Source organism: Pleurodeles waltl, chromosome 5, assembly GCF_031143425.1.
Source record: "Pleurodeles waltl isolate 20211129_DDA chromosome 5, aPleWal1.hap1.20221129, whole genome shotgun sequence".
NCBI lineage: Eukaryota > Metazoa > Chordata > Amphibia > Caudata > Salamandridae > Pleurodeles > Pleurodeles waltl.
The window spans coordinates 77,231,271-77,258,302 of NC_090444.1; the positions used below are offsets into that span (position 1 = coordinate 77,231,271).

The window sequence follows — 27,032 nt, forward strand, 5'->3', positions numbered from 1 at the left end:
GAATTATCTAATAACTTTCCTTTACAACATTAAGAGGAGTGTCTTGCCTGGATTTCTTTAGAATTGTTGGGCTTTTCTGCTGTTTGAGCTGATTCCGTATTGTGTTTTGTGTACAGATAGATAAATTAGGCGGTGGTTGCCTTCTACTCTGCTTATGTCGTTGTCCAATGTTTCAAAGCCCTTGGCTTTATGTCGACATTTGGAAAACTATTTAAAACTGACATTTTAACTACAAATTGACAGAATACAGCTACAGTGAGGCTTTCTGAAGCGACAATGAGACCTGCCCTCAAATTGATTCATCTTTGGCCAAGTTGGATCAGGGTTTTACCACCAGTCACCTGCAATTCAGTCTGCATTCCCACTGGCGGCTTAATGGTGGAAGTTGCAGTCATCCGCGAGGTGAATTGTTATTTCTGATGCTACAGCTTCATCCCTAGTCCAATGCAGATGATGCTCTGTGCAATATGAGATGAGGCTATGTAAAAAAAAAACAGACAAACAAGGTTTTCTAAAAAAAAAAGAGGTGATATTTTTATTTAGGAATATTTTTAACAATGCAGGAATGAACAACAAATGAGGAGACGTGTCCCTGGGTATTCACCATTGCTGTGTTTGCAATGCATGCCTGGTACATGTGTGCATCGCATTATGGTGTACATTGGGCATGCAACATATGGCCCATGGAGCTATCATGATAAGCCATGAGTTTGGACAATGCAAGGAAAGTATGCATCTAGACTTCCAGGGCCCCTGCTTCTCCAGCAGGCAGAGTGGTTAGTGGAAGTTGTGCAAGCAGTATGGTGACATCCTTTTGGGTTCAAGTCCTGACTATAAATTCAAATCGGTTTTACAAGTGAAATTACCTTATAAAACCTCTAAAACCCTTTGTTGCGGCATAACCGAAACAAAGGGGAAGATCACATTTTGGGTATAAAACGTTGACTCTACCAGGGATCAAGGCAGGTCAGAACTTGGGGCAAGGATATGGATCCACTAATACAGTGAAGCACTCTTGGTGAGGGTTAAGGCATGTACACCGGTGGTGACACGATGCTGACATACACAACAGAGTGGCTGACTGGTCTATAGGTAAGCTAGCAGCGACACACGAATGAACCATGAATGACGGATTTGACAGCAATCCTTGAGGTACTGCTTCAAGTCACAGGGAATATCTCAGACACAATTTGCCATATTTTCCTAAGCTTGCCAGTGCCATTACAGAGATGATAATGGCCTCTTGGTTACTTTTTAACTTAGCAAGGAAGGTAAACATGTCATATGTGTGTTATACAATTATAGAGCACCCTGCTTACAGAATTGTTCAATCCTTCACACATATTTATATCGTCCTGTAACATTATGCTCACCTGCTAAAATTTGGAGAGAATGCAGGTTCATGTATTGAGAGCTGCAATAGAAGGTGACCATTTGTATTTCATATAATCATGAATTTCAAATTTTGATTTAATTAGGATTTTTAAAATATTCTTGCAATTTCCAAATCCCTTGTCTCTTCTCTGGATGAGCAGAGAGTGGTGTCTATGCGCTCTACTGCCATGTCTGAATGAACTGCAGTGCAGTCCCTTGATGAGATATTGTCTCCTAGCCTTTTTGCATTGCTGAGTTGGTCACATATTTTATCTTCTTTGACAGTGTAAATTACAGTTCAGTCATACCATACCATACTTTTCACTTACTGCCACTGAGGCAACACACCAAAACCACACTGTGGGATACAGGTTTAGGTGCTCAATAAGTGCTTCTCCCTCTCTCACCACAACTTGCACCCTGCCATATGAAATATGTTTGCAAGCTAGAGTGGCCCTATATCCTGCCCAAGTCTATCTTGAAATTCAAAATATAGAATTGATAAGGCACACTTGTAAATCTGAAGGCCTTTGCCCCAACCTGGCCCTGGAGCATGATTTCGGCCTGCTCGGTGTGTATTCTGAAAATCACTGCTCCGATTCAAAGGTGCTGCCTTTCAAATCATTCCTACAGCACACCAGCACAGCAGACACTGATATAGGTGCAACATTCCCCCCCTTTTCACAGTGATACCACGTGACACTAGTCTGCCACTCCCTTTCAGTGTAAGCATACCAGAAAATAGCTTTTTATTTAAAAAAAGTTATGTTGTTTGCACTTGTAAATGGACCCGCTGAGGCGTATGCGGAGTGCCCCGTACTCCAAACGTGATGGTGCAAAGAGTACTGTCACCACCCGTTGTATTAAGACAAACATTTATGTACTTCTGTAAATTTGTGGTCAACCCCAATGCGGAAACTCTGGCATGCGCTGTGTGCATCATGAGTGTCAGCGACACAGGAAGTGCAAAGACAGTGACCTCCCCCTGCTGGACACATCTGAAAGGACAACTGGAAGACTACACTGCTCAACCAAAGACTCAAGAGGCCCCAGCAGGCGAACACCATTCGATCCACATTTACATAGGAATAAGACTATGTTCAGATGTGAGCACTGGGGTGAGATAGCTAATGTGCCATTAGGCACACAGGCCATGCAATGTCCTCCTTGCCTATGGTTGGATCAGAACATCTTGTCTCAAAGTGCCAGGCCATTGGGGTGCTGCGCCCAAGAGTGTTGGCAGTGAGAAAGTTTGGCAACTTTTTACGGTGTGCTCTTACTGAGCAGAAGGGTAGACAGTGTGGATGAATGCTGCACCTCTAAAGAGGTCCAGTGTCGTTTTCAAGCAGTGGAAAGCATTGGTGATCACTCCTCTCATAGCCAAAGACAAGCTTCACACAGTCGACGAAAATCTTAGAAAGTTCATCCACAGTAGAGTGTCCTTCCTTCCTAGCCCCGCCTCCCTTCCCTCTCCATTTCACCTCAGTTAAAAAGAGTTTGGTACTCCACGATATCTCCAGCAGGCACATAGAAAAAAATAATTAAATAGATAGTCAGAGGGAGGCCGGAGTACAAACAGTTCCCGTTCTACTCCTCTGCTCCTTCGTACAGTAGGATGGCGCTAAAGACGGTCAGCGGCTCGTCGGAGTGTGCTAGCTTGCCCATCACCAGGTCCACGCAGACCGTGTCCCCCACCTTCAAGGGCAGGATGATGTTGAAGATGCCAAGGGAGCCGGTGTTGGGCTTGTTCTCCACCATCGGCTTGTACTCGAGGCCCTCGGGCTGATAGCCAGCAGAGTCCACCCGGGCGATGGCAACGTTAGACTTGGAGAGCACCGCTTCCACCTTCTCGTTCTTGTGACCCGTCAGGATCGCGCTGATGAAGTAACGGCCATCGTAAGGTGCAGTGAAAATACCTGAGGGTAAAAAAACAAAAGTCATGAAATAAAAATGGCAGCATTAACACAAAGAGCTCAGAAACAAAGACCCAAATTTAAGAAGGACTAGCACCTCCTTGTGCCACATTAGTGTAATTTTTTTATGACGCTAATGTGGCTCAAGGCAAAAATTGCTGCGCCACTTTGTAAACCCATTGAGCCACATTATGCCTGCACCAGACATAATGTATGTAAGGGGGTCGTTCCGGCGTTAGGAAACCCAGAAAAATGGTGCAGTTAAACCTACAAGAATCCACTGCGCCATTTCTAGCGTCATTTTTAATGCCTACCTAAGGCAGGAGTTAAAATGAGGCCCCATTGTTTTCTATGGGCCTATAGTCACTTTGCAGGATTAGCGCCAGTATTTTTGGCGTTAATCCTGCAAAGTGCCAAACTCGTGTCAAAATTTATGATGCTAATTTCCTAACGTGCGCCATGGTGTGCCGTATCAGAAATATGGCGCACACATGGTGGTGTTGGGGGGGCGCAATGGGACGCAAGAAAAGTGCCGCATTATGACATGATGCACCCCTTTTCTTAAATTTGCCGCAAGGTATTTACCTCTAACAAAAATCTTGCAGACTATTTTAGGTACCCATGATGTGGATTGTTCTGCCTCTAGCGGTTGGGTACAGAAAAAAATGCCTGCTAAAAATCTTTTATTTTGGATGTATATCATAAAAGACACATTTCTATGTCACCACTATTTCATGTCTCACACCTACTGAGCAATCCATCACTCACTAGTGACATGACATTATCTAATTATTATATTATTATATTATATTATGAAAGACACTACTGTGGACACATCTGTTTTGTGTGTGAGTTGACACGTAAAGATGAAGTGCGAGGTCCTCCTATTTATTGTAACTAATGCAGCATTTGGTGCATGAGTTGTGGTTTGCATGGGAGGGTGGAGAGGAGGCAGGGTCAGGCACAGCTAGGCCCAGTCCACGGACAGCATGACACAAGCAAGACTGTGGGAGGGTCCAAGTGGGGGTCGCGGACGAGGGTACACAATGCACTTGTGGTGAGGGAGCCTGCAGCAAATGATGTGGCCAAAGTTAACTATCTTCAATATTGCCCCACATTTTTGATATCCAGGAATTCATAGAGTATAGTCTTGGCTAACTGTGATTGCCTCTTTCTTGCTGTTGTTTTGACTCTGACCTGGAAACAGATTCTGGCTCCAGTTGAACTTCCCAAAAATACCCAAAACTTTATCTTTTGAATTCTGAAAGTGTGCATCTAACCCAATGGTGGACAAACAGCAATTTGAAAATGATAGCCATGTACTGAGGCATTATGGATTCAGAATCAGTGTCATCAGTAGTCACAGAGCCACCTCCTAAGGTTGACTCTCAAAACAAAATATTCATTTTTAGGAAGCGTGTTTCACGGTTGCATCCTTTAGATGGGTTAACAATGCACAACTTGTGAATCTAGAATCCATTGCATCCTTTGTGGTGTTTATTTTTATATACGGTTTCTTAAAAGTACAGGATTCTTTCTTACAAGTGCAGGGGGCTTCTAGGCTGTAATAGAGCTCTTCAAATAGTTCACTGTATCTGTGTAGTTGAGAAGGTGACAGAGGGCATGGGGTGTGACGGGCCATGACAAATGATGCTATTCAACTAACATGTCAATAAATCAATATTTTTTTTTTTTAAGCTGAAAATACTAACATATTTCTGAATCTGCAAATACACTTTGTAGTTAGAAAATGTACAAACTTCACTCTGTTTTCTCAAGCCTTTCAATACTTTTTGTAGATGTAATATATATTTTTTTAATTAAAAGTTTTTATAGATTTGTGCTTATGGTCTGTGGGTTCACAAACTTATATCCTTATCTTTTTCCATGCTAAATATAAAGCTACCATTCAGGTTCACATAGAGCTTTCTTCTGCTTCGTGACAACTCCAGTTTAGCAGAGGAAGGAACAGAGTGGGACAAACTAGATGGCCCACTCAGGAGCAATTTAGCACTTGCAGATCCAGATAAAATAGGCTTTATTGGAACAGTTTTTCAGTGATACTCGGTTACCTTCTCAAGTAGGAAAATGTCATTTATGCTAACTGGTCTTTCAGTCCAATTGTTGGTTAAAGATTAACTTTTTTTCAATGTAAATACAGGATTATTGAGATTTAAACAAATCAAAAAATGTTTATACAATCCGAAAATACACAAAACAATATTTCTGCATTTTCCCTCTCTCTTCATTTTCGCAATTACATGAATTTCATTTATTCAATTAATGTTCCTGATACAATTTAAATTTTTCTGCTACCGGGACCCTATCTTCTACATTGGCTCGTATCAGTCTGCCATCTAGTTTAGTGGTTCGCAACCTGTGGTCCGGGGACCCCTGGGGGTCCGCAAAGCCTCCTCAGGGGGTCCGCGACTGCTTATAAAATTAAATAATATTAACAGAGTAGGTCCCCAGCATTCAGTAATGACTCAGTGGGGGTCCCCGGATTCCAATAATGATTCAGTGGGGGTCCCAGGTTCCAATATTCATAAAGTGAAGGTCCCAGGAAGTCAAAAGGTTGGGAGCCACTGATCTAGTGCAAATATATGTCTATGCAATGAATCTGACTTTTTACATTTGTTCCCTGCAGTTGGATATGAGTTAAAATCTAATAACAGTGCATGTGTTTAGAAGTAAGGGAGACAAAGGTGCATGCATTATTCTCACTCACCAGTGTAGGGGTCATAGTAGCTGCCGTCATTAACAAGCACTTTATCGAATACAACTGTTCCAGGGTCCACCTGAGGGTAGGTGAGGGCTGCACTGAAGGATACGCGGGGAACGCTCGCTGCCTCGCCGATCAGGCCTGTTGGTTGGACAGAAAAAGGATGCGTTACGTTCATGTTTAGAGCTTAGTGGGCCAGTAAATGGAGGGGTTTAACAGTGCACCATCTTTACACATTGGCCAACTCTCTCAGAGATCTGGTGTATTAAATAATTCAGCTCAAGGGAAGCAGTCATTTCATTGAAATCATAGGGGCATTGAAGGTGGAATCACATGCTCTTTAATCCCCTAAGACATCACAGGATATGATTCTCTTCAATAACATTTCATGGTCTTTGACCTCCCAGTGCCTCTCATATCATCACAGAAAGTGCCATTACACCCTTCTTGAAATCTTGGCTTTATGACTTGTGGCTACAAAATGTTAATAAATTCTGACTCATAACAAATGAGCTACTTACCTGTAACAATAGTTTTGAGCATTAAACTCTTCTAAATTCATCTGGTGTCTATTATTCTATCAACAGGTTGTGGATCTGGACTTTGTTTGAGAATACATTGCGGTCTACTTAGAAAAAGTTAAATATACCAATGTACATTTAGTCAAGTATACATTTACTACTACACCTAAATGTAACTCTATACTTTTCAGCTATTCGCCATTTCCAAATTACATTTACACCTCAGTGTAGACGTACAGGAGTTCACTCCTGCAAATCAGGGGGTGTAATGTCATACAATAGAATTTTAAGTGTAGATTTAGTACTAGAAACTTTGCCCCATTGATGGAAATCTCTGCCACTAAGGCTGCGATCTCCATAGGGGAAAGAATAAGGACAGTTATTACGTTTAATCATCTTTAAAAAACATAATAACATATTTTAATGTAAGGTATACATGTAAATTAAATTAAATATTTAACTAAGAACTAATCAACTGAAATGCTCACATATATTTTCATTTTCACTTAATATTTAGTAAGTTTTGTACAAAGCTATGAGCTTAATCAATTAAAAATATGTCACCATTGTTAATAAAGTTTTTTTTATTTTGTATTTAATTATTACAGTTTAAAATTATTAATTCATAATTATATATATTCTGGGACTAATTTAATAATAATATAAATCATTTAATCTATTTAACATTAGTTCCTATAGCGTTTTGTTTTAGTTCCCTGCCTCCCTTGTTTTCCAAGGACGTGTTGCATGTAGTACCTGTGAGTGACCATGCATGGTGCTTGATTTACTCCAAGGCTGGGTTTACACCTATCCCAACACTTTTAGGGCTGCAATAAAGGCTTTAGAAGTGTAGTTTTTTAATAGAAATGATCTAACTCTTTTGGGTGTGTCTGTTTGTAATTGCATGTCCTTCTCTAAACCCCTCCTTAAATTTTCCTAAACCCTTTAATTTAGAAGCATATATTCCCCATTATCCAGACACTCCTCCTTGTCCAACCCACATTTAGTATAAAAACGTACAGACGTGCACGGCGATCCCCACCCCCTTGGTGGAGATCTCTGTACGCAAAATATACAAGGGGTGGAGGCAGTAGATGTCCGGCCGGAGGCTTGTGAACTGCATTTTGCAGCACGAGTAGTTCTACCGTAGTATGTACCACTACTTTATGTACCACAAAATGTGTTTGTTAATAAGATTCAACCATTTACATTTGGACATAAAGTATAGATGGATCCCATATGACTCCTGAGTGTCAGTGCTTATTCATCTGCTTGCTGTTTCTGTAGTATCCAGTGGCTACTCCCAGTGAAGTTGATGGGAGAATTAGCCCAAGATGACCTTTTCCGATACTTGACAGTATCGTATTTGCAGAACCGACTGAGAATATTGCCCAATTGTAAGGATCACCCAAGTGACCGTCATTTGGTGAGGCTAATACAGTTTTCCCTCGCGGTTGAATTTCTTTCTTTCAACGTGTCTATTTTATCCTGAAAATTACATGTGGGACCCCAGCAATAATAAAGGGAATGTACTGAGGCTTAGCTCAAGTTCTCTCATCATGAGACATCCCAATTAACATTTGTCATATCCATTATGGAGCTGCGACAGTTTTCCAATCACTCTTCACCGAAACGTACGTCGGCACTTCCACACCGGGACCAAGACTTTGGATCGGATTTGTGTCATCACTGCCACAAAGGAGACTGACTTAAGAGACAATATATCAACACATAAAAGAAAAACTGTTTTCTGTTTCTATATATGAGTCGCAATTTGTATCTTTGATCAAACATTACTAGGAGGAAATTGTTGTTCTCGACCTATCTTGGTGTATTCTGGTTTGTTTTTAGAGCGTGATTGAGCCTGTATGATTGTGAATTTTTTTATTGCTTTAGTAAAGGGGGTGTTTTGACTGTGTTTTCTCTGTAAGTTTTTCTATTTTTCTATCGCTTCATTAGATAAAGTATATATATTTAATGTATTAATTAATACAATGTATTAATTGTCTCTTTGCTGTATATGTATAGTTTGTTTTGGCTTTTTTTGGTTGTTTTTGTGGTTAGCTCTGTAGTCAGAGCTGTATAGGGATTCTGGTATTTTGGAACCCTTAGCATGAAGTTGGGTTGTTTTCATTTCATTTGTACTCCCAGTGAAGCTCCACTAAAGCTTGGGACACTTATTGAAATGTAGGTATTGTCTCTAGGAGCTGCGTGCTGCATTCTGTACGAGCTAGGGTAGATTTATGGAGCATGGATGAACAAGTGGCTTCTCCGCATAGTGTGCAAGGCTCCACTTTTTACCCGCAGCATCCAGCTGCAGCTTCTGCATTCTGTGATCTCTTTCGTGCTGGAGCTATTTTGAATGAGACTGATGCTATACACATCTTGATCTACAGAGGGACCTGTGAGGATGCCCCATACTTTTTCTAAACTCTTGGATGAACAGGACCAGCAGTGGCTGGAGCTAACAATACAATAAATTGCACACAATGTGCTTATCCATTGATGCAAACGTTCAAAGGCAAACCAGGATGAACCCAAGAGGTGTCCTCTTGTCAACAAAATCCTCAACATAAAGTTGAAGTAAACAGAGAAAACAGTGCATCCATGGGATCTGGACTTCCTATGATTGAAAAATTGATCCTAATCTCCAGTCTCCAGTATACAATTTTCTGGTGCCAACCGGCTTCCGAAGTTGACAATAATGTTTTAATAATGTTTTTCCTGAATACAGAAGGAGCGACTGACTAGCAAAACAAATTATCTCAAAATGGTGGTCACACACTGTGGGATTATGAGTTTACAATTGATATCATTATGCTAGCTCCACCTATGGTTGTCACCCAAAAATAAAACTTTGTTTTTTTAAGAAAGATTCGGGATCCAGCCACTAGATGTTGGAATAACGCACTGAATGAGAATCTAGAATAGGTCCCGCTGCAAAATAGAGACAAGCAATCAGCTAACAAAGCTTCGAAAAACTAAAGGTCTAATTAAGGCCGGATTTAGAACAGTTTGATGTCATAATCCACCGAATGCCAGAGTTTATGTAACTTCCTCTACAGCTAGTGATTCCACCAGCAAGTTCTCCTCTGGAGGAATTACCACTGATGTGAAGGATTATACTTTTTAACCCATCTCTAAACCATCTTTAAGAGATTGGTAGTCAGTTTATTAAATTATATAAATTGCCACGCAGTCCAGATGGGTTTTAAACCGCTACGTGGGGAAGCCATTGCAAATCCTAGTTACCTTCAAATGACATCCATGCTCTGTTAAAGTCCATTCTAACTGCTATATCTCACGATAAAGCACATCAAGGGCTTGATCACAGAGCATGGAAAAGACTGTATCATAGGAGACTTCTTCACTGTGTTATCCACAAGCATTTCAAGTGTGAACCAAGTATGAAGCAAGTGTGAAACATGGGGGGTTATTACAACTTTGGAGGAGGTGTTAATCCGTCCCAAATGTGACAGATATACCACCAGCCGTATTACGAGTTCCATAGGATATAATGGACTCGTAATACGGCTGGTGGTATATCCATCACTTTACCATGACTTTTGGGACGGATTAACACCTCCTCCAAAGTTGTAATAACCCCCATGGTCATCAAACAGGTGGTGAAGACCACTACCATTTCTCCGGTCAATCTTATTTATGATATGACAAATCACAATTGGGCAACAGAGAAGAATTATGAAGTGTTCATGAAGGGCAAGTGCACTATACATGGGAATGATGGAGGCAATACTCAGCTCTATGTGAACTACGGGCGTGCAACCCTTACATTCTGCTTCGAGGAAGTAATTATAGCCTAACCAAAGACATTTTGATCATTTATGACACCTGTATTGGGCAGTGAGGGCTGCCATCACAACACCCAAGAGTGGCTGCTAACACAGTGGCAGGATCTTGTATACTTTCTTCAAAATTATTTTGTTCTCAGGTGCTAGATGCCCAACATCTTGAGCTGTATATTGCATATATTATTGTGATGGTGACCACATGTGGTGCTCAGTCAAGTTCAAATATTAATGTTTGGATATTTCTTGCCATCTCATAAGAAGGCCATTTTGAGGCCATTTCTTGCAATCTGGTGCCCTCTTGGGGTGATTTGTTCTTGTGTCTTTAGGCAGCTGCCTAAAATGCACCATGGCTCCTGAATGGAGCAAAGGACAATTATAAATGAACAAAACATGGGACTTACCTTGCTCTCCTCGCATACCTGTTGGAGAACGAAAAAACAAGAGTTAACGACTTAAAATGCAATGCTCCTCGTTAGAAATCTTCTAGTCAATACTGTGCTTTTCAGTAGAGAGAGGCACTGCATTGTTATATTATCTGTATGCAACCAAGCAAGTCAAACATAACTCAGCATTTACTGGTTTGCTGCTGGTTGATCATGGAAACCTTCTGATTTCTTGAGCAATTGCTAAATCTAAAGGAGAACCCAGGGGAGGAGACCTAATCACAGGATGGGGTACAGGAAATTCCACCTCCTCTAGATCAGTTCCTTGTTATGGAGAAAAGAAAATGTCACTGAAATGTGGATTTGATTTTTTTCAGTAGCTCATTACAGACATATTACTGTAGCGTATTTGATACTCACAGAAAGTTAATGTGATCCATTCATGAGTGACAAAAAGAACTCTAACAGCTCCAAAATCTCTCTAGAGCTTGGAAGAGTTATCTAGCACTGAAGGATGCCCGTATGGTCTCACGCAGGGTGTTGTAAGTCATGACAATGTGATTTTCTTTCTACATTTCTAGCGAGCTTCAGTTCATGCTAATTTAATGGTGGAATATCTGAAAGTGGACCCCCCTCTGAATTTACCACTTAATTCAGAAATTAGAAGCATTTTTCCTGACCTTCCACTGAGGAGTATGTTGGGGGTTTATAAGATTTTAGATCAACATGCCAAGCTTATTTAGATTCCAGTACTAAACCATGGGCCAATAACATCTGTGTACAGTAATTACATTATTATTGTGGTATTTAGAACAACAGAAGTAACCTTGTACAATGATCACGCGTGCTACAGTACTTTGCAGTTATCATAGGTCTTTACACGGTGAAATTGTGTCACAAGACATGCTTGATTCAAAGTGGTATTTGCACTACAATCACGATTTCCATAAAGAATATGTCGAGTAAATCGCCCCCACCACTCTGCCATTTTTGTTCTGCCATGTTCTAACTCTAAATATCTGGCTAGGATGTTCTGAAACCTGTGCTATAGTACTGTCTTAACTTTAGCTCATATGTTTGAATGAAATCCTTTTAATTCCAATATAAATGTTGCTTTCCACAAATCTATAGTTTGTGAGTGCCACTCTTTTCGGCCAGTACACCCATTAAAAATAGTGATCTTTGCTACATTTCTTGTCTGCTTCCGAAGAGGGGCCTCCGAAGAGGTGTCTAATGTTTCTAAGGCAAATTGGGTTGCAAGGCACAGAACAAGTATTTAAAGATAAAGTTAGGCAAGGACTTACCTGTCTCACCACGTAGACCTACGAAGAAGAGAGGGAGAAATAATAAAATCGTGAAGACTTTAAAAAATCACATTAAAGACACGATTCAACACAATTATCTACAAATACTTCTCTATCCAAACTGCATGACTATATCAGCACAATGACCATATCACATGAACCTTAACTACACAGCATCATCCCATCTCAACATGATCAAATGAAAATACCATTGAAAGTTACACAATAGGATCACAAGAGCATCAAAGACATACCAGCACACCACAATACTATCACACCCCAAGATCCTGTCATCTCAAAACCATCAAATCACAGGACCATATCTTCACAAGCCCTAACAATCACATCTGAAAATGTATCATCACAGGAGTATCTCATATCATCAATTTAGCAGTCCATAACAATACCCCACACCACACAGGCCATGTCACAAAGAACATCAAATCACAAGACCATATCATCGCAAATTCATAAGATTACAAGATTGTATCATCACAAAAGCAGACCATACTATCAAAACAGAAAAAGATACAACACCACATTGTTCCCATAAGTCCCAGCCACCCTTCACCTCTTTATCAGAAGAATATTTCATCACACCACCATATCCCACAATCCCTTTTATTGCAGAATGCTGTCACACCATGCTATTAAATCACTTCAACTGCCTGAATGGGTTTGTGTTACATCTATTCTGTGAGAATAGCATAGACTGCAAACATTCAGGACAGTACAGGGTGCCCCGCGCTCACCTTAGGCTGCACGTTGCTGGATGCTAAGCTCAGACCAAGGGTAAGGTTCTTTGCTGCCTAAACTGCACTTGTGTTTTTGCGTGCACGGTCACACTGAGGGGTGTTCTGCAAACCTCACCCAATGTCAGGGGAGAAAGCTGCAATCGGATTGCAAACATTAGAACTAGGGAGATAATGAAAACTTGGGTATCTTCTTGGTGTGCTCAACCAATCCATGAGTTATAGAGAAGGGGCAAGTACACAACTTAAATACTGTCCAAGATTGTGGTCTGCCCGGATATTTCTATCTGAGGTTCCCAGAAAATTTAAGAGAACTTTTGATTCTATTATGGGGCTTTTGCCTTTCTCACTGCACAGTTTAGTCAAAGGTGAGATTGGTTACTCAATTGGTTTCCTCACTGAATCTGAATTGACTTGTCAGACTCCTTTAGTAACAAATTTAGATACTTGCTTGGAGACATATGATACTTTGCAGCTAACATTTAAGAAGATGTTTAAATCTTCTAACTTGTGGTATTATGCAAAGGAAGCATTGGACAGTAGTTGGTGAGATGGAATGGATGTGTTGACTTATTTGATTTGTTTTTTTTTGTCAGTTAGTATTGAAACTATCTATTTTAAAAGAACTCAGATGACACTTTTTTGAAGTGGTTTAAAAGAAGAAATTATTGACAAGTCAGCTTTCTATTTTGTTTCATGAATACATTGATTAGGTGCTGTAGGAACCCAGACAAGACTGCTGAATGGAAAGAAGTCCCAAACAAAGCGATTCTAATTTATCTTATATTTTATTTCGCCTGGTTGATCAGATGTATCAATGGACCCTTTGCATCAAGAAGAGTCAATTCTACTAGGGACAGTATGGTATCTTTAAAAGAAAAGAAAAAGCTATACCAGCAAAAGGCTGGGCTGTGTCTATACTCTGGGGATGATGGACATTGGATCTACGCCTTTGTTAAACTCACTAAGAAAAATGTAGGAAGAACCCAATCATCTCTTAAGAAAGAGAAGAACACAGGAGCACTTTGACTTTCTTATATTGTATGTTCAGTTTATAACACTTCTACCGATTGCTATGAGAACAATAGAAGGAACAGTTCTTAATACCTCTGAAGTTGTGGATAGAGGCACCTGGGGAATATTCATTGATCAAGACTTGTTCGCTTAGAATAATGTACCTAATAAAGGTAAGAAGACTCCTGTCATACAAACTGTTAAGGGCTCACCATTAACAACAGCTCTGACACAAGAGGCCTCTTTTCCACTGCAAATCTCATTTGAAGAGCACAATGAAGTGTCATCTCTTTTCATTATTGCTTCTATTAATTATGTTGTAATTTTTTGGAGTTCCTTGGTGAAAGTGACTTAATACATATGTCAGTTGGTCTACTCGAACAATGTAATTTCATCGCATTTATGTCATGGTCATACTCATAGTCAGTTTGTTATGATTTAGGAAGTTATTAGTCACTCAGTGACGAAATAAAGGATTCCATATCCAATTTAATAGTGATTAATCTAACTTCATTGCCACTGCAGCACTGTGAGTTTTCTCCATGCATTTATTTCTTAACAGAAAAAGAGAAGGGATACAGAAGGCTTATTTGTAGGAGAGTAGGCAAATTTATTTAATTGTACCATCTTCAAAACTTCCAAGGCCACCTTCACCTTCCTTTTTTGCTCCAAAGAAAGATCAAGACTATTGACCTATTACTGATTACAGAGGTTTAAGCCTGGTCAAAGATGGATAATCTTAGCTGCTTATAAAAGTCGTATTAGAGTCAGTCCATGGAAGACTTTACTAAACTTGATTAGTAAAGTGCTCATTATCAGTTGTGTATGAACGAATTGTATACTGCTATCTAGGTTTTTCAATGCTCCTGACAATTTTTTAGAATTGTATGGATCCAATAGTTTCTTGTACAATTAATCAGTCTTTATTGGTCTATCTGGATGATAATCTAGATTTTTCAAAGCCTTTTGGAGAACATCTGAGCTTGGTGCTATCAATACTTCAGTGACATCATGTGTCTTACAAACCCGAGAAGTGTGAGACTGAGAAGGAAAAGGTTGAGTCTTTAGGAGTTGGAATGTTTCTGGTTTTGTTTTAGGGATTCCTAAAAGGTTTCAGCTATTGGGGACTTGCCTTCACTTACTAATGTCATAGTGAAAAAGTATCCTTAACATTGCAAATGTTCATTTTTATTCAGAGATAACCAGTGACATCACCTGTATTTTGGAAAAATAAAATATCAGAGAGGTTTTCCTGGGATGATTGAACTAAAAGATGGTTTAATACACTCTCAAACAGATTTTTGTTCAATCACTTCTTATGCCATCCTAATACTTCAAGGATGTATATTGAGGAAATGGGTGCCTCAGAAAGAACCAATGAGACAGGTGCTTTACAAGACCAAGAATATGATGGGTAAGTAAATCCTGTCCTTTGTCAAAGTTTGAATATAACTGCTCAGTTCCTAGAGAAAGCTTTAGCCGTGACAATGGCTTGTACAGAATAGAGGCATATTTTGATGGGCACTAGTGAACCACATGAACTTTGAACTGTTCACCTAAATTTGCAGTGTCTGCAAAATCTTCAGTGCAGGAATAGTTGTCAAGCTACATGGGCATTTTTCATTCTTCTTACTTATAAGCCTGGTTGAAATACATTTTTTGTGATCACTTTAAGTCATTGTTATGTGAGTCATTACTTATTTATGACTAGCTTGAAACTGTCTCTCAATGTGCGAATGGAATAGTTCAGTCTATTTTAGACAAGGTTAAGATAGATCAAGAACTAGTAGGTGCAAAGGAACTATAGTTATCTAGAGACTCCTTTAGTTTGATTAAATGGATTGTATTTTAAATAAAAAGTTATCTCTGTGCTGACTGCAGAACTATGGTTGGATGTATTGAGAATATTTCATGCTTTTGTCATTTCCAGTTATAGAGGAGTTCAGAATATGTTTGATTTAATTTTACAATATTTTGTTCTTGCCTATCATACTTGTGCTCAACATAAATTGTTACATTCTAACCTGCTGCCAGTGGGTACTGAAACTTTGCATACGATTGCTACAATTTATAATAGATCTTCGACTTTAAAAATTATATTGTGTAATAATGCTTGTAGTATACACTTTTTCAAAGATAGCCTATTTTTCTCTGCTGCTGAAGAAATGGTCCAATGCTTTAACTAATATTTTAGTCACTGTGAATTACCATTATTTCTAATAGAGGTACTCAATATCTTCTGCATTTTTGGAGAGCTCTTTGTAAGTCATTGAGAGTTGAACAAGCTCTTTCTTTTAGCTATTTTTCGCAGCAAAATGGGCAAGCAAAGTGAATGAATGAAAGTTTGATTCAATATCTTCTGTGCTGCTGTAATGAAACTCAAGAGAATTACACTTCCTGTTTACCAATTGCAGGACTGTCTTGTAGCATTGTAACTCATAGTACCGCCCAGGTGTTACTTATCTGATGTATACAAGGATTTGATCCACACATTTTTCATGTTCTCCTCACATATATTAATTGATTCAAACACCCACTTATTATTTAAATCAGTTACAGGAGCATAGGCAACTTTTTTTCTGAAAGTTTACACTGGCCTATGGTCAAAAAACCCACATATGCTGATATAGCATGATCAACTCTTCGGCTCATAGAAAATTGTCTATTGTCTTATTTTTTTCCTGTACATATATTGTCAGTTTCTTGATCTTCAGGAACGTCTGTATAGCAGCAGTGCATTGGGCCACAAATAGAAGAAGATTACTTTGTTAAATTAGAGTCAAAATATGTTGATTCACTTGTGTTATTCACATACCTGGTGGGCCCACTGGTCCAATGGCTCCATCTTTTCCAGCAGGTCCCTGAGGCCCTGGAGGGCCTTGAACACCTTGCTTCCCAGGTGGGCCTGGTGGACCAGGAAGACCTGGTGGTCCTTAAAATAGATGACAAATGGAGGCTTGAATTTTGTGATGAAAGTACCCAACCTCATTGCACATTAATGCATTGCACTCTCAAGGATTAAAGTTAATGCAAGCATGATCCTAGTCTGTTTATAGAAAAGAATTCATGAGTATTTTGGGTGTGTGTTTTTTTGCATTCTGTGAAACAAGCAGATAGTGAGGACAGAGATCTATTGAGCTGCCCAGCTACATTCTGCACATTGTTCTGTATTTCTTCTGAAAATAGAAAGTAATATCTGACTTTCTGCCTACACCCCAAACCAAAGAACAGAGGGATTTACTTAAAACTGACAGAATGGATCCTGTGCTAGCAGACAGAGGCAGGAAAGTGCAAGAGTTTTCAATTCTTTAGCCACAGTGTTTCATCAGGAGTGCTCCCAATATAGGTCCTTTACCAGATGTTTGTCGTAATTTGGTGACATCACTTGGTGACGCCCTATGGCTTCCCTAGCCTTCAGGAAGCACTAGTCTTGGGCCTATCCTTTGAAACACAATACACTCTTCTCACATGAGCTATGTTTTTGGGACATGTAAACATACCCAAGCAAGTAACCCACTTACAGTGGGAGCTCGGCGTAGATAACGGATCCATTCCCCACAGGGCCCTAGTCTTCCTCTACAAGTACAAGATTCTCAAAAAAGACATTTTGATCAAATTGTTGTCCTGTGCTTCAAGCTCAGATCTTTTTCAGAGCCAGCAACAGATAACATTGCCAAAAGTCCAAATATCAGTGTGGTTTTGTAAATAAATGTACACACCCAAAAACGTTTGATAAAATGCAAATATCAATTTTGTTGCTGCAAAAGAGCAATGACCGCTACAAGGAGCTCAGCACCTCAGTGTAAATAAGTAAACCTTGGTCAATGTAAATCATCAGATTTCAGGGAGGGCAGTGCTGGTCTTGCCTTAATTTGGCCATTGCAGTATTCTGTACTTTCCTTTAAGAAGCAATTTGTGACCAGAGGTACTTTTTATGATTATGCTGCATAAATGATCTTTCACATAAGTTGATACATTCATAAACTTCACCTGTGTAGTGAGAGGTTATGCCTTTCTCAGAGTCACTCTGAGATTTGTGAGATTAAAGTGATAGCTTTGTGAAAGTATGGTAGACAATATACTCATAAGACACATGGAGATGTACAGAAAAAGGAAATCTCATACCCATGAAATCCTGTACTGTGAAGTTCTGGAACTCAGAACTCAAGACGAGGACAGAACTGTTCAACGTGTTGAGCCGCTTGTTAATGCCGTTCAGTTGGGTGTTGTGGAGTTTCTCAAACCAGGCCCCGTGAGTCTTCACTGTGTTGTTCACCTCATGGATGCAGTTCCAGAGGCTGGAGACATGTTTGTTCAATCCTTCTTTGATTGTCTTCAGGCTTCCAGAGACTGTGTCAAGCTTGTCGCAGACATTTTCGAGTTTTGACAACCTCTCCTCCATTCCACCAGTAGATCGCCTGCAGTCTTCAGACTCAACGAGCACCGTTGAACTGAATCGCTCGATCTCCTTGTTGACGGTGATGAACTTCTCCTCACTCTCCCCGATATGCTCTGTCACCTCTTGCTGGATTTTGTTGATCTCTGTTATTATTTTATCCTTGGTGGTTCCTAGGTCATGAATGTCAGTCTGATGCTTTCCCACGGTCTCTTGTAAGTCTTTAATAGTGTCGTTGAGGGAACTGAAGGTCACTATGACATCTGACAGTTCTCCCTGCATGGATTTCAAGTCAATATTAGATGTTCCCCCAAAGACACTAAACCCATCGAGGGGTTTGTTTGACTCAATGATGGCCTTATCATCATCGGCTTTCTTCTGAAGAAGCTGACATGTCAGTTTACATTCTTGCACCTCCTCTTTCAGTTTTCCCACCTCTTCCTGGAGATTCGAGCAAACCTGCCCACAGCTTTTATAGTCGAACTGTATCATAGTTGTGAGTGCCTTCAGGTCGTTCTCCAGTTTCCCTAACTTCCCATTGGTTATATTATGGTAGAGAACCATGTCCTTATGCGTTGAATCATGTGTGTGCACTCCTGTGTTAATTGAAGACGTCAGGCGGTCATCCAGGCTGTTTATATCCAACGTCATTTTAATTAAGGATTCTCCATTCAATTCAACAGCAGCCCGCATATTCAGCACGTCTTTCTCCAGGATGTCTACCCTGTCCGTCAAGGACTCACTAGAAAGGTTCAACAGCTGGATGCTAGGAACGATGATCCGGATGTGCCCCTCGTTATCCTCTACTCTCCTTTCTAGATCAATGATTATGTCTGTGATTTCAGAATTCCCAGAGGAGAAAATGTCAGTACAGTTGTCAACTGCAGTCTTTAACTGATTCCGTAGGTCTTTCATGTCCAAGATAACTTTGTCTAGAGCTCCATTGTTTTGCCCAACGCTGTTCTGTAGGATACTGATGTCTAGGGCAAGATTGGAAATGGTTTGGCCTACAGAGTCCTCAAATCCTGAGTTGTTACCCAGCTCAGAAAGAAGGATTTTGATCTTTTCTTCATTGCCTTGGACCCGGTCTCCAAATTCACCTCTCAACATATTGACCTCATCCTGAATGTATTTACGAAGATCATCCCGGTAGTGGTAGTAATGTTCCTCTAGTGTCCTCTGTGTGGTGTTCATCCGGCCCTCTATGTTTTCTAATCGGCTGTTAAAGATCTGGTCATGGTCTTTGTTATTTCCATTCAGCTCATTTTCCAGCTTCCCGTTCAAGTTATGATATGAGCTGAACACAGAGTCAACGGTCTTCTCCACCTCTCCTAGTTTTGATTTGAGGTTTTCCACCTCCGAGCAGCAGTCTTTTGGTATGCGGGTTGTCAGCTCAGTAACATGTCTGTGGATGTTCTGCACGGATTCGCGGTTTCTCTGCTCAATAGTTGTCATCATTTTCTCCAGTGCGCGCATCCTCTCCCTGTCCTCCTCCTGTTGCTTACGGAAGCCCTCCACTTCGGACAGACAAGACGAGCACGATTGCTGCATTCTCCGCTCCACTTCTCTCAGGAGGTCCCCCCTCAGGTCGATGAGTTTCTGGTTGATGTTGGGGTCAGCGCTCAGCTGTGTTTTGCCATTATTGAGGTTTTCAAGTTCTTCGTCGTGATCCGCGATGCGGTTGTCCAGCTGCTCCAGGCGCCGCTGGAGTTCGTTGAGGGTCTCCTTCATCTCAGGGTGGGCCGCTGCGTCTGCAGGCTGCTTCCCGTTGAGGGTTGTTTCTACAGTCTGCTGAATTTCAAGTTTGAACTTCTCCGTCATTCCCTGCAGTGTTGACTGGAGATCATTTAGGTCCTTGGTCAAGCTCTGCACCTTCTCTTCCAGCTGTTTGACTTTCTCCGAGTCCCCATTTTGTCCTAGGGAGAGAAAGTTGGAGAATGAATACAGTTAAAGACTTAAGCAGCAGCTCTTTGCTTTATGATTGCCCCAGTTGTAAAAGTGCTCAGAGTCCCCGCCAACATTCTCATGCTTGTAATACTTCACCTCTGATGGACACTTTACCATCTCATTTACATTCACGCTATTTAAAGCAGCCAGACAGGGAAGCATACATTCTACCTAACCCTTCAACAGGGAGCTCCAACAACCTCTAAAGATGCCATATAGCAAAATCTAATCCGAAGACTGATTTATGCTTTCTGAACTATGGCAGTGCAGAAGTTTCAAGTAATGTGATTGGGTAAGGTAGACTCTGGTGTAAAGTTTGCAGGACTTTCAGGTTCAACTAAAGTGGTGCCTGTGTGAAAAGGGAGGGGAATGCTGTATTTGCAACTGTCTGTAACTAAGAGCCTGATTTTGACATTGGTGGACGGGTTACTCTGTCACAATGGAGACAGATATCCTGTCCACCGAAATCTAAATCCCATTATATTCTATAAAATGTTGATTTCGGCGGAAGGGATATTCGTCACCATTGTGATGGACTAACCTAGCCTCCAATATCTAAATCAGGCGCCCTAAGTGTAGGTGTATCATGTATGATATATAGCTCAGGCTCCAAGGTTTCCTTTTTTACTGATTTCTACAGATAAATACAGACAGTAACAATCTACTTCTATTTCTATTTTCTTTAAAGTGGAAACATCAAGAAAATTGTGCTCCTTGTGAATGACTCTCCTTCACAAATTCCAGACCAACTGCTAAGCAGATAGACATCACGGGGAGTTAAAAACAGGATAGGAGTCCCTACAATGCAGGCATATGTTAACATATATTTTACTATTATTTACCTGTTGATGCAGTGTTTCACTTAATTTGCTAAAATGTGACAGACTTCATAGTATCAGTGCATATTTATCAGTTAAATAAATGTAGAAATATAGCATTTTACAACTGCATTTAATCTCAAAACACAAATTAAATATGGATAGATACAAATAAAATGGCCAAAAAACACATATGGATAAACACAGACAAAAATGTTTAAAAAATGAATACCATAAGCCCTATAATGTAGGTAACTTGCACAACACCACAGTATTAATCAAAAACAGCTTTAGAGTTGCACAGTGTGACCGCATGGATGTCTGTTTTAAGCTTTAGGTGTTCGGATATGATCTGCGGCTCCTAATGCGCATGAGGTGAGCGATCACAGACAACAGGCCTTAGGCCCAGTCCTGACCATACAAGAGATGAGCCTAAGGCCCTCTTTACAAGTTGCCTGGTAATTACAGTTTCTGGCCTCCAAGAAATGAAAAGATCCACAGGAACACCATGGATCAATTTTATTGACCAGGATACTTTGGCTTTGGAGGGAAATGGGGAATTTCTATGGTAATCAGACTCAGAATTATTGATTATCCTGGTAATTCTTTATTTTTAAGGGATACTCCTGGTAACACTGACGACGGGTGGCAACGAACGACCACAGATCTCTGAAAACTGAGGCCCTTTGTGAGAACTACGGCCTCCATCTCTCCTTACTCACCACAAGCAGAGCTGCGTAATGTAATGCATACAACATCTACCTGGGGTGTAGGTCCTGTCCTGTCCAAAGAGAAGTGGGATTTGTGCTCTGAGGCCCCCACATCTACCTCCCACCAGGCTCCACTTCACCACCCCTGCCAAGGTAGGTATATGATATATCCATACTAGGGCCCACTGGAAGTATGCAGAAGGAGAGGGACAAATTATGCAGCCGGAATGAGCAAATTATGTGGCAGGAAAAGCCAAATTATGTGGCATAATGTGCCACTTTTTCTGATATTACCTTATTATTTCTCATGTTTACACGTGTTAACTCTGTCTGGGCAGAGGTTGCACCTCATAAGTACCAGTTAAACCCCCAAACATAAGCAAGAGAAAGGTGACGGGTCAACCTTTGTGAAGGGCCTTCCACTGCGCAGCAACACGCGTTGCTGCATTTTTAGAAACTTTTGAACCGATTGAGCTAAAAACAATTAAACAATTGTAAAATGTTTGTAAAATCTGCAGATTATGCAGCAGATGACGGATTATGTGGCAAACGTGGGAGATCCATAATTATGCAAAAAATTCCACTTCTGCACAACTGCATAATTCCAGTGGCCCTGTCCATTCTCTTAACCTAGCTACAAAGCAAAATGAACATAGCACAGTTTAGTGGGTAGGTTACAGAGACGGGAGCAAGGACATTTGGTGTGGGGTGGAGAGGGGATATTGTTCACACCAATGTGGGCACATTCCCAAAACATGCATGATAGTAAAACATCACAAAAAGGATTCATTATTTATGGCAGAGGCCCTGCCCCCTGGTCTGCCCAGATGAGTTGTTATATAAGAATGTTTTAAGTCTGTAGGGTGGTAGATGGGTATATTTTAGAAACAGTGCCCAAGGCAGAGGGGGCTGTGAGGCAGAGAAAGCCAGAGCAGATGAAATGTGATGAACACTGGCTTGCAATGAGAGGGCCTTGATTGGACATAGACCCAAAGAACAGAAGGGGCAGAAAGACAGGAGTAACGTTTAGTAGAGAAAAAAAGTTACAAGAAGAGGAGGCAGGTAAAGACAGAAATCACAAGAGAATGGCACAAGGAAAGGTTTTGAAGCAGAGATGAAGAGAATGTGAAACGTTGGAAGTAGTTGGAAGTAACGATGGGTGCTAGAGAAGTCCCTGTGCTTTCACTGACCACTACACACCCATAGTGTCAATTCTCTAGTCTTGGAGAAGTAATTCTTAGCGGTCATCAGAATTAACACATATATAGTTAGCTTGCATTTACTGCCTTCTTTAAATCCCTAATAACCCATCGTGATTGGTGTCCACTGCTCCTTTCCCTAATTTTACCCACCCAAGCTCATTTAAATTGAAATGGACCAGGCCTCCTTCACCATCCCTTCCGTCCCCCGAGTCGCTGGACCCATATCCTCACCTTCTCCACCCGTGCCACTCAGGGTGTTACCGCCACTGCCACCGATGGAGCCGGGCAGGTTGGGCCGGACAGGCTTCGGCCGTGGTCTTGTCGTGGTGATCATGCCGGTGGCAGAGACCTCCATGCAGTCATCCCCGGAGTAGCCGTGGCAACACTTCCACTCCATGTCCGTCACCGTTTTGTAGGCCACCTTGTACCGCGGCCTCATGAGGTTACGGTACCTGGAAACAGACGGAGGAATGACAAATGTAAGGGAACTTTCACTAGGACTTGGTAAAGACCTCCAGCTACACACACCAAACAACAACTTCTACAAAGAAAACACACCTAACATGCACAAGAGACCACCACATGATCCAGATGAAAGAATCAGAAAACAGGTTCTAGTCTGTGTTGGAATCCTCAAGACCAGGCCGTGAAGGTACCCAAAATCTGAAAGCACTGCGAGGCAGGACTAATAGCAACACAACACAACATTGCATAACAAAACATATTCCATAACAAATGCTGATTTGTCGCAAGGCTATCAGGATTCAAAGGGTGTTTAGAGACAATATTGGAACCAAAATTATCATGGGACAAAATACTGTGTCAAGAATATCAAGGACAAAAATATTGTAAGGGTAATTTTCTATAGTTAAGTAAAGTTTTACTATATGTAACTATATGTGTACTTCGACAATGTATAGATCTTCAAGGTATGTAGATGCGGGGTTAAGAGATCTATACTTACCTATTTGCGCTTCCATTCTAAATTTTTTGGTCCTCAGTATTTTTGACACAATATTCTGTCCACACAATATTTTTGGTTCGGATATTCTGCCAGTAGTCCGGGTACAAGGTAAGTGTAGGTCAAGAGTTTATTTCACTGGTGGGATTGGCAAAGTTGACAATTTTTGCCCTTCGATTTGCATCTTTTTTCACTTAACCCCTACTTTTTCTTAGATTTTTTCTCTCGCACTTCAAAGGCACTTCGCAGATTTAATCAGGTTCACAAAATGCTTCCAATACTTCACAAAGCTGGTGTGAGGCTCAGTCCAGGGGCTTTTTACAGTGAATCATTGATCTATCAATGTCATCTCATGGACTCTTTCCCTGTCCCTATCATGTGACTGACTGTGCCTGCCCAAGTGGACTTTCAGAGGCACGGCCTAACGTTACTGACTCTTCCCGGACTAGGGGCCGGATTTAGAGTTTGGCGGACGGGTTACTCTGTCACAAACGTGACGGCTATCCCATCCACCGTATTACAACTTCCATAGGATATAATGGACTCGTAATACGGCACATGGGATATAAGTCACTTTTGTGACAGAGTAACCTCTAAACTCTAAATCAGGCCCTAAGTACCTTTCCTGCCACAGTGCTCACATATGACTGATTCTGCCATGGTTACCTTTGATGTCACTGACTTTTCCCAGCCCTATTGACCTTTCTATCAACCTACCCAACATGCGACGGACTCCGCTTAGCCCTAATGACTTCAGCAACCAGACGTCTATCACATGACTGACTCGTTCCTGCTCTTCCACTCATTCCTGGTACAGCCCAACATGTGACTGACTTACCCAGGCCTACCAACCTTTCTAGGCACAGGCCTAACATGACTGATGTACCAGGCCTACCAGCCCTTCTGGGCACATGCCTAACATGACTGATGTACCAGGCCTACCAGCCCTTCTGGGCACAGGTCCAACATGATTGATGTACCAGGCCTACCAGCCCTTCCGGGCACATGTCTAACATGTGACTGACTCTGCCTACCCCTAACGATATTTCTGGGCACATTCCTAATAAGGGACTGAGTGCCACTCTTTCTGGACTTTCAGAGACATGACCTCCTCTGATTGAAAGCTAGAAAAGTTTCCAAATATCAATGGCCATATTACAGAAAGTGACCTGGGGCGCTATGTGCATGTGGGCCCACATTGTGTGCACCTGGGGCACGTTGGTATTACAGAAGGGGTCACAGACATGTGTGCCCCCTTCTGTAATACTGATAGCGCTGGTGCACGCGTAGCGCCAGTGCTATCATGGGAAGGTGTTCCCTCATTTTTCTGGGTGCATGCCCCCATGCAAATGAGGGAATCACTTTGCCTCTGCGCACCCGCTGTGTTACCAATGTGGCCTCAGAGGCAAGCATGCCTTTAGGAGGCATACTGAAAGTGTCCCACAAAAAGGTGGTGCACATTCAGTGCGCCTCCTAAAGGCAGCCATCCAAGGGTGTCAAAGATGGTCCCATGGATCCTCCAGATATCCCCCTGCAAGTGGGTACGGTCACTCACTGCACGTGCCTGCATGGGGATATCTAATACACTTTGAAAATGCAGACTGGTGCCACCTGCACACTGAAACACGGAGTGGCGTTTAAACAGCTGCTCTGTATTTCACTTGAATGTGTTGCCCCCCCGCACAAGTTCACGGCTGCCCTGGGGAAGCACATTGTTTGTAACATGGCACTCTTTTCTTGTTTGCAGATGGTGCAAACAATGAAAATATGCCGTATTTATAATACAGCCTCATGGGCTGTATTACAAAAAGTGGCCTGGGAGTGCAAATGGCATCTGCGCCAGCAGAAGGGGCTGCAGACGCTTGTGCGCCCCCTTCTGTAATACAGATAGGAAAACCATAAAGGGAGCACCCTGCCTCACACTCCAGCAGGCAGTCAGCCCCAATGCATCATGGTAAATGCAGCCAAAGTTTGTTTTTTATCCATAAAGTAAATTGTAGTTTTTCACCTTAGTAGGTGCAGCAAGTGCTGTAAATCTCTGGACACGTGTTTCTGGGTTCAGCCCTTTCATCAGCAGAGAGCAGCCTTGTCTGTGGGGTTGCTGGAAATGCTGCCAAAAGTCCTCTCAGGTTTATGTACCACTCACTGGCGTGCAGGTGCTTCAACCAGAGCTCGTCAGCTCGTTGGCTCAATACAGCCTTCTTAAACAGAAAAACCAGCGTGCAACTGTGACTAAAGAGTGCAAATGAACACGACTTTACAGAGCCCTAAGAATCTAGGGCCACAAGTACAAAGGTTTTGCATGTCGCAAACAGCGAATCGGGCTGTTTGCGATGTGCAAAATGCACTTCACCATATACAAACCCAGTTTTGCGATTCTGGAAACTTTTTACCGAATCGCAAAATGGGATTGCGACTTGCAATTAGGAAGGGGTGTTCCCTTCCTAATTGCGAGTCGCAGTCCCATGTATGATTGTTTTGTGACCGTGAAAGTGGTCGCAAAACAATCGCAGTTAGCACAAGTGTCACACTGGTGCTAACCCATTTGCAAACGGGAAGGGGTCCCCATGGGACCCCTTCCCCTTTGTGACTGTCACTGAAAACATTTTTTCAGAGCAGGCAGTGGTCCTGTGGACCACTGCCTGCTCTGAAAAAATGAAACAAAAACGTTTCATTTTTTGTTTTTTAAATGCATCTCATTTTCCTTTAAGGAAAACAGGCTGCATCTAAAAAAAAAAATACTTCTTTATTTAAAAGCAGTCACAGACATGGTGGTCTGCTGTCTCCAGCAGGCCACCATCCCTGTGAGGGCCGCCATTCCCAAGGGGTTGTAAATTCCGACCTACCTCATGAATAATCATGAGGTGGGCATTTGCGACCCCCTTGCGAATCGCTATTAGTGTCAATGACACTATACTACATTCGGATTTGTGACTCACAATTTGCGAGTCGCAAATCCGAACTTTGATACATGTAGCCCCTAGTCCATTAATTTCCTTTTTTTACAATTGCAGTTCTGAGCCTTGACCACCAGAGGGTAGTATTCCTTAAAGCATGTGGTCTGGTTCCGGCCATTACCTCACCTTGTTTCCCACCAGCGTCCTTATCCCTTGCACTTAGCACCAGCAGCTCGGCTCTGTTTCCTGCCAGATGTGAAGCAGAGAAACGCCAGAAGAGGTGATTGGCGCCAAATCTAACAGCCT

At 41.5% G+C, this 27,032-nt stretch overlaps 1 protein-coding gene across 1 annotated transcript in view; it reads right to left on the minus strand.

Moving 5' to 3' along the window:
- Positions 1–507: 507 nt before the first annotated feature.
- The window catches only part of LOC138295371 (EMILIN-1-like), a 120,246-nt gene continuing 93,721 nt past the window's right edge, over positions 508–27,032 (minus strand). Inside the window, exons 3-9 of the mRNA XM_069233614.1 lie at positions 23,100–23,320; positions 17,921–20,107; positions 16,611–16,727; positions 12,030–12,047; positions 10,744–10,761; positions 6,016–6,150; positions 508–3,290 (exon numbers count right to left, since the gene is read on the minus strand). Coding sequence (XP_069089715.1) covers positions 2,962–3,290; positions 6,016–6,150; positions 10,744–10,761; positions 12,030–12,047; positions 16,611–16,727; positions 17,921–20,107; positions 23,100–23,320 — 3,025 coding nt within the window. The 3' untranslated portion in view covers positions 508–2,961. The remainder of the gene's footprint in view (positions 3,291–6,015; positions 6,151–10,743; positions 10,762–12,029; positions 12,048–16,610; positions 16,728–17,920; positions 20,108–23,099; positions 23,321–27,032) is intronic.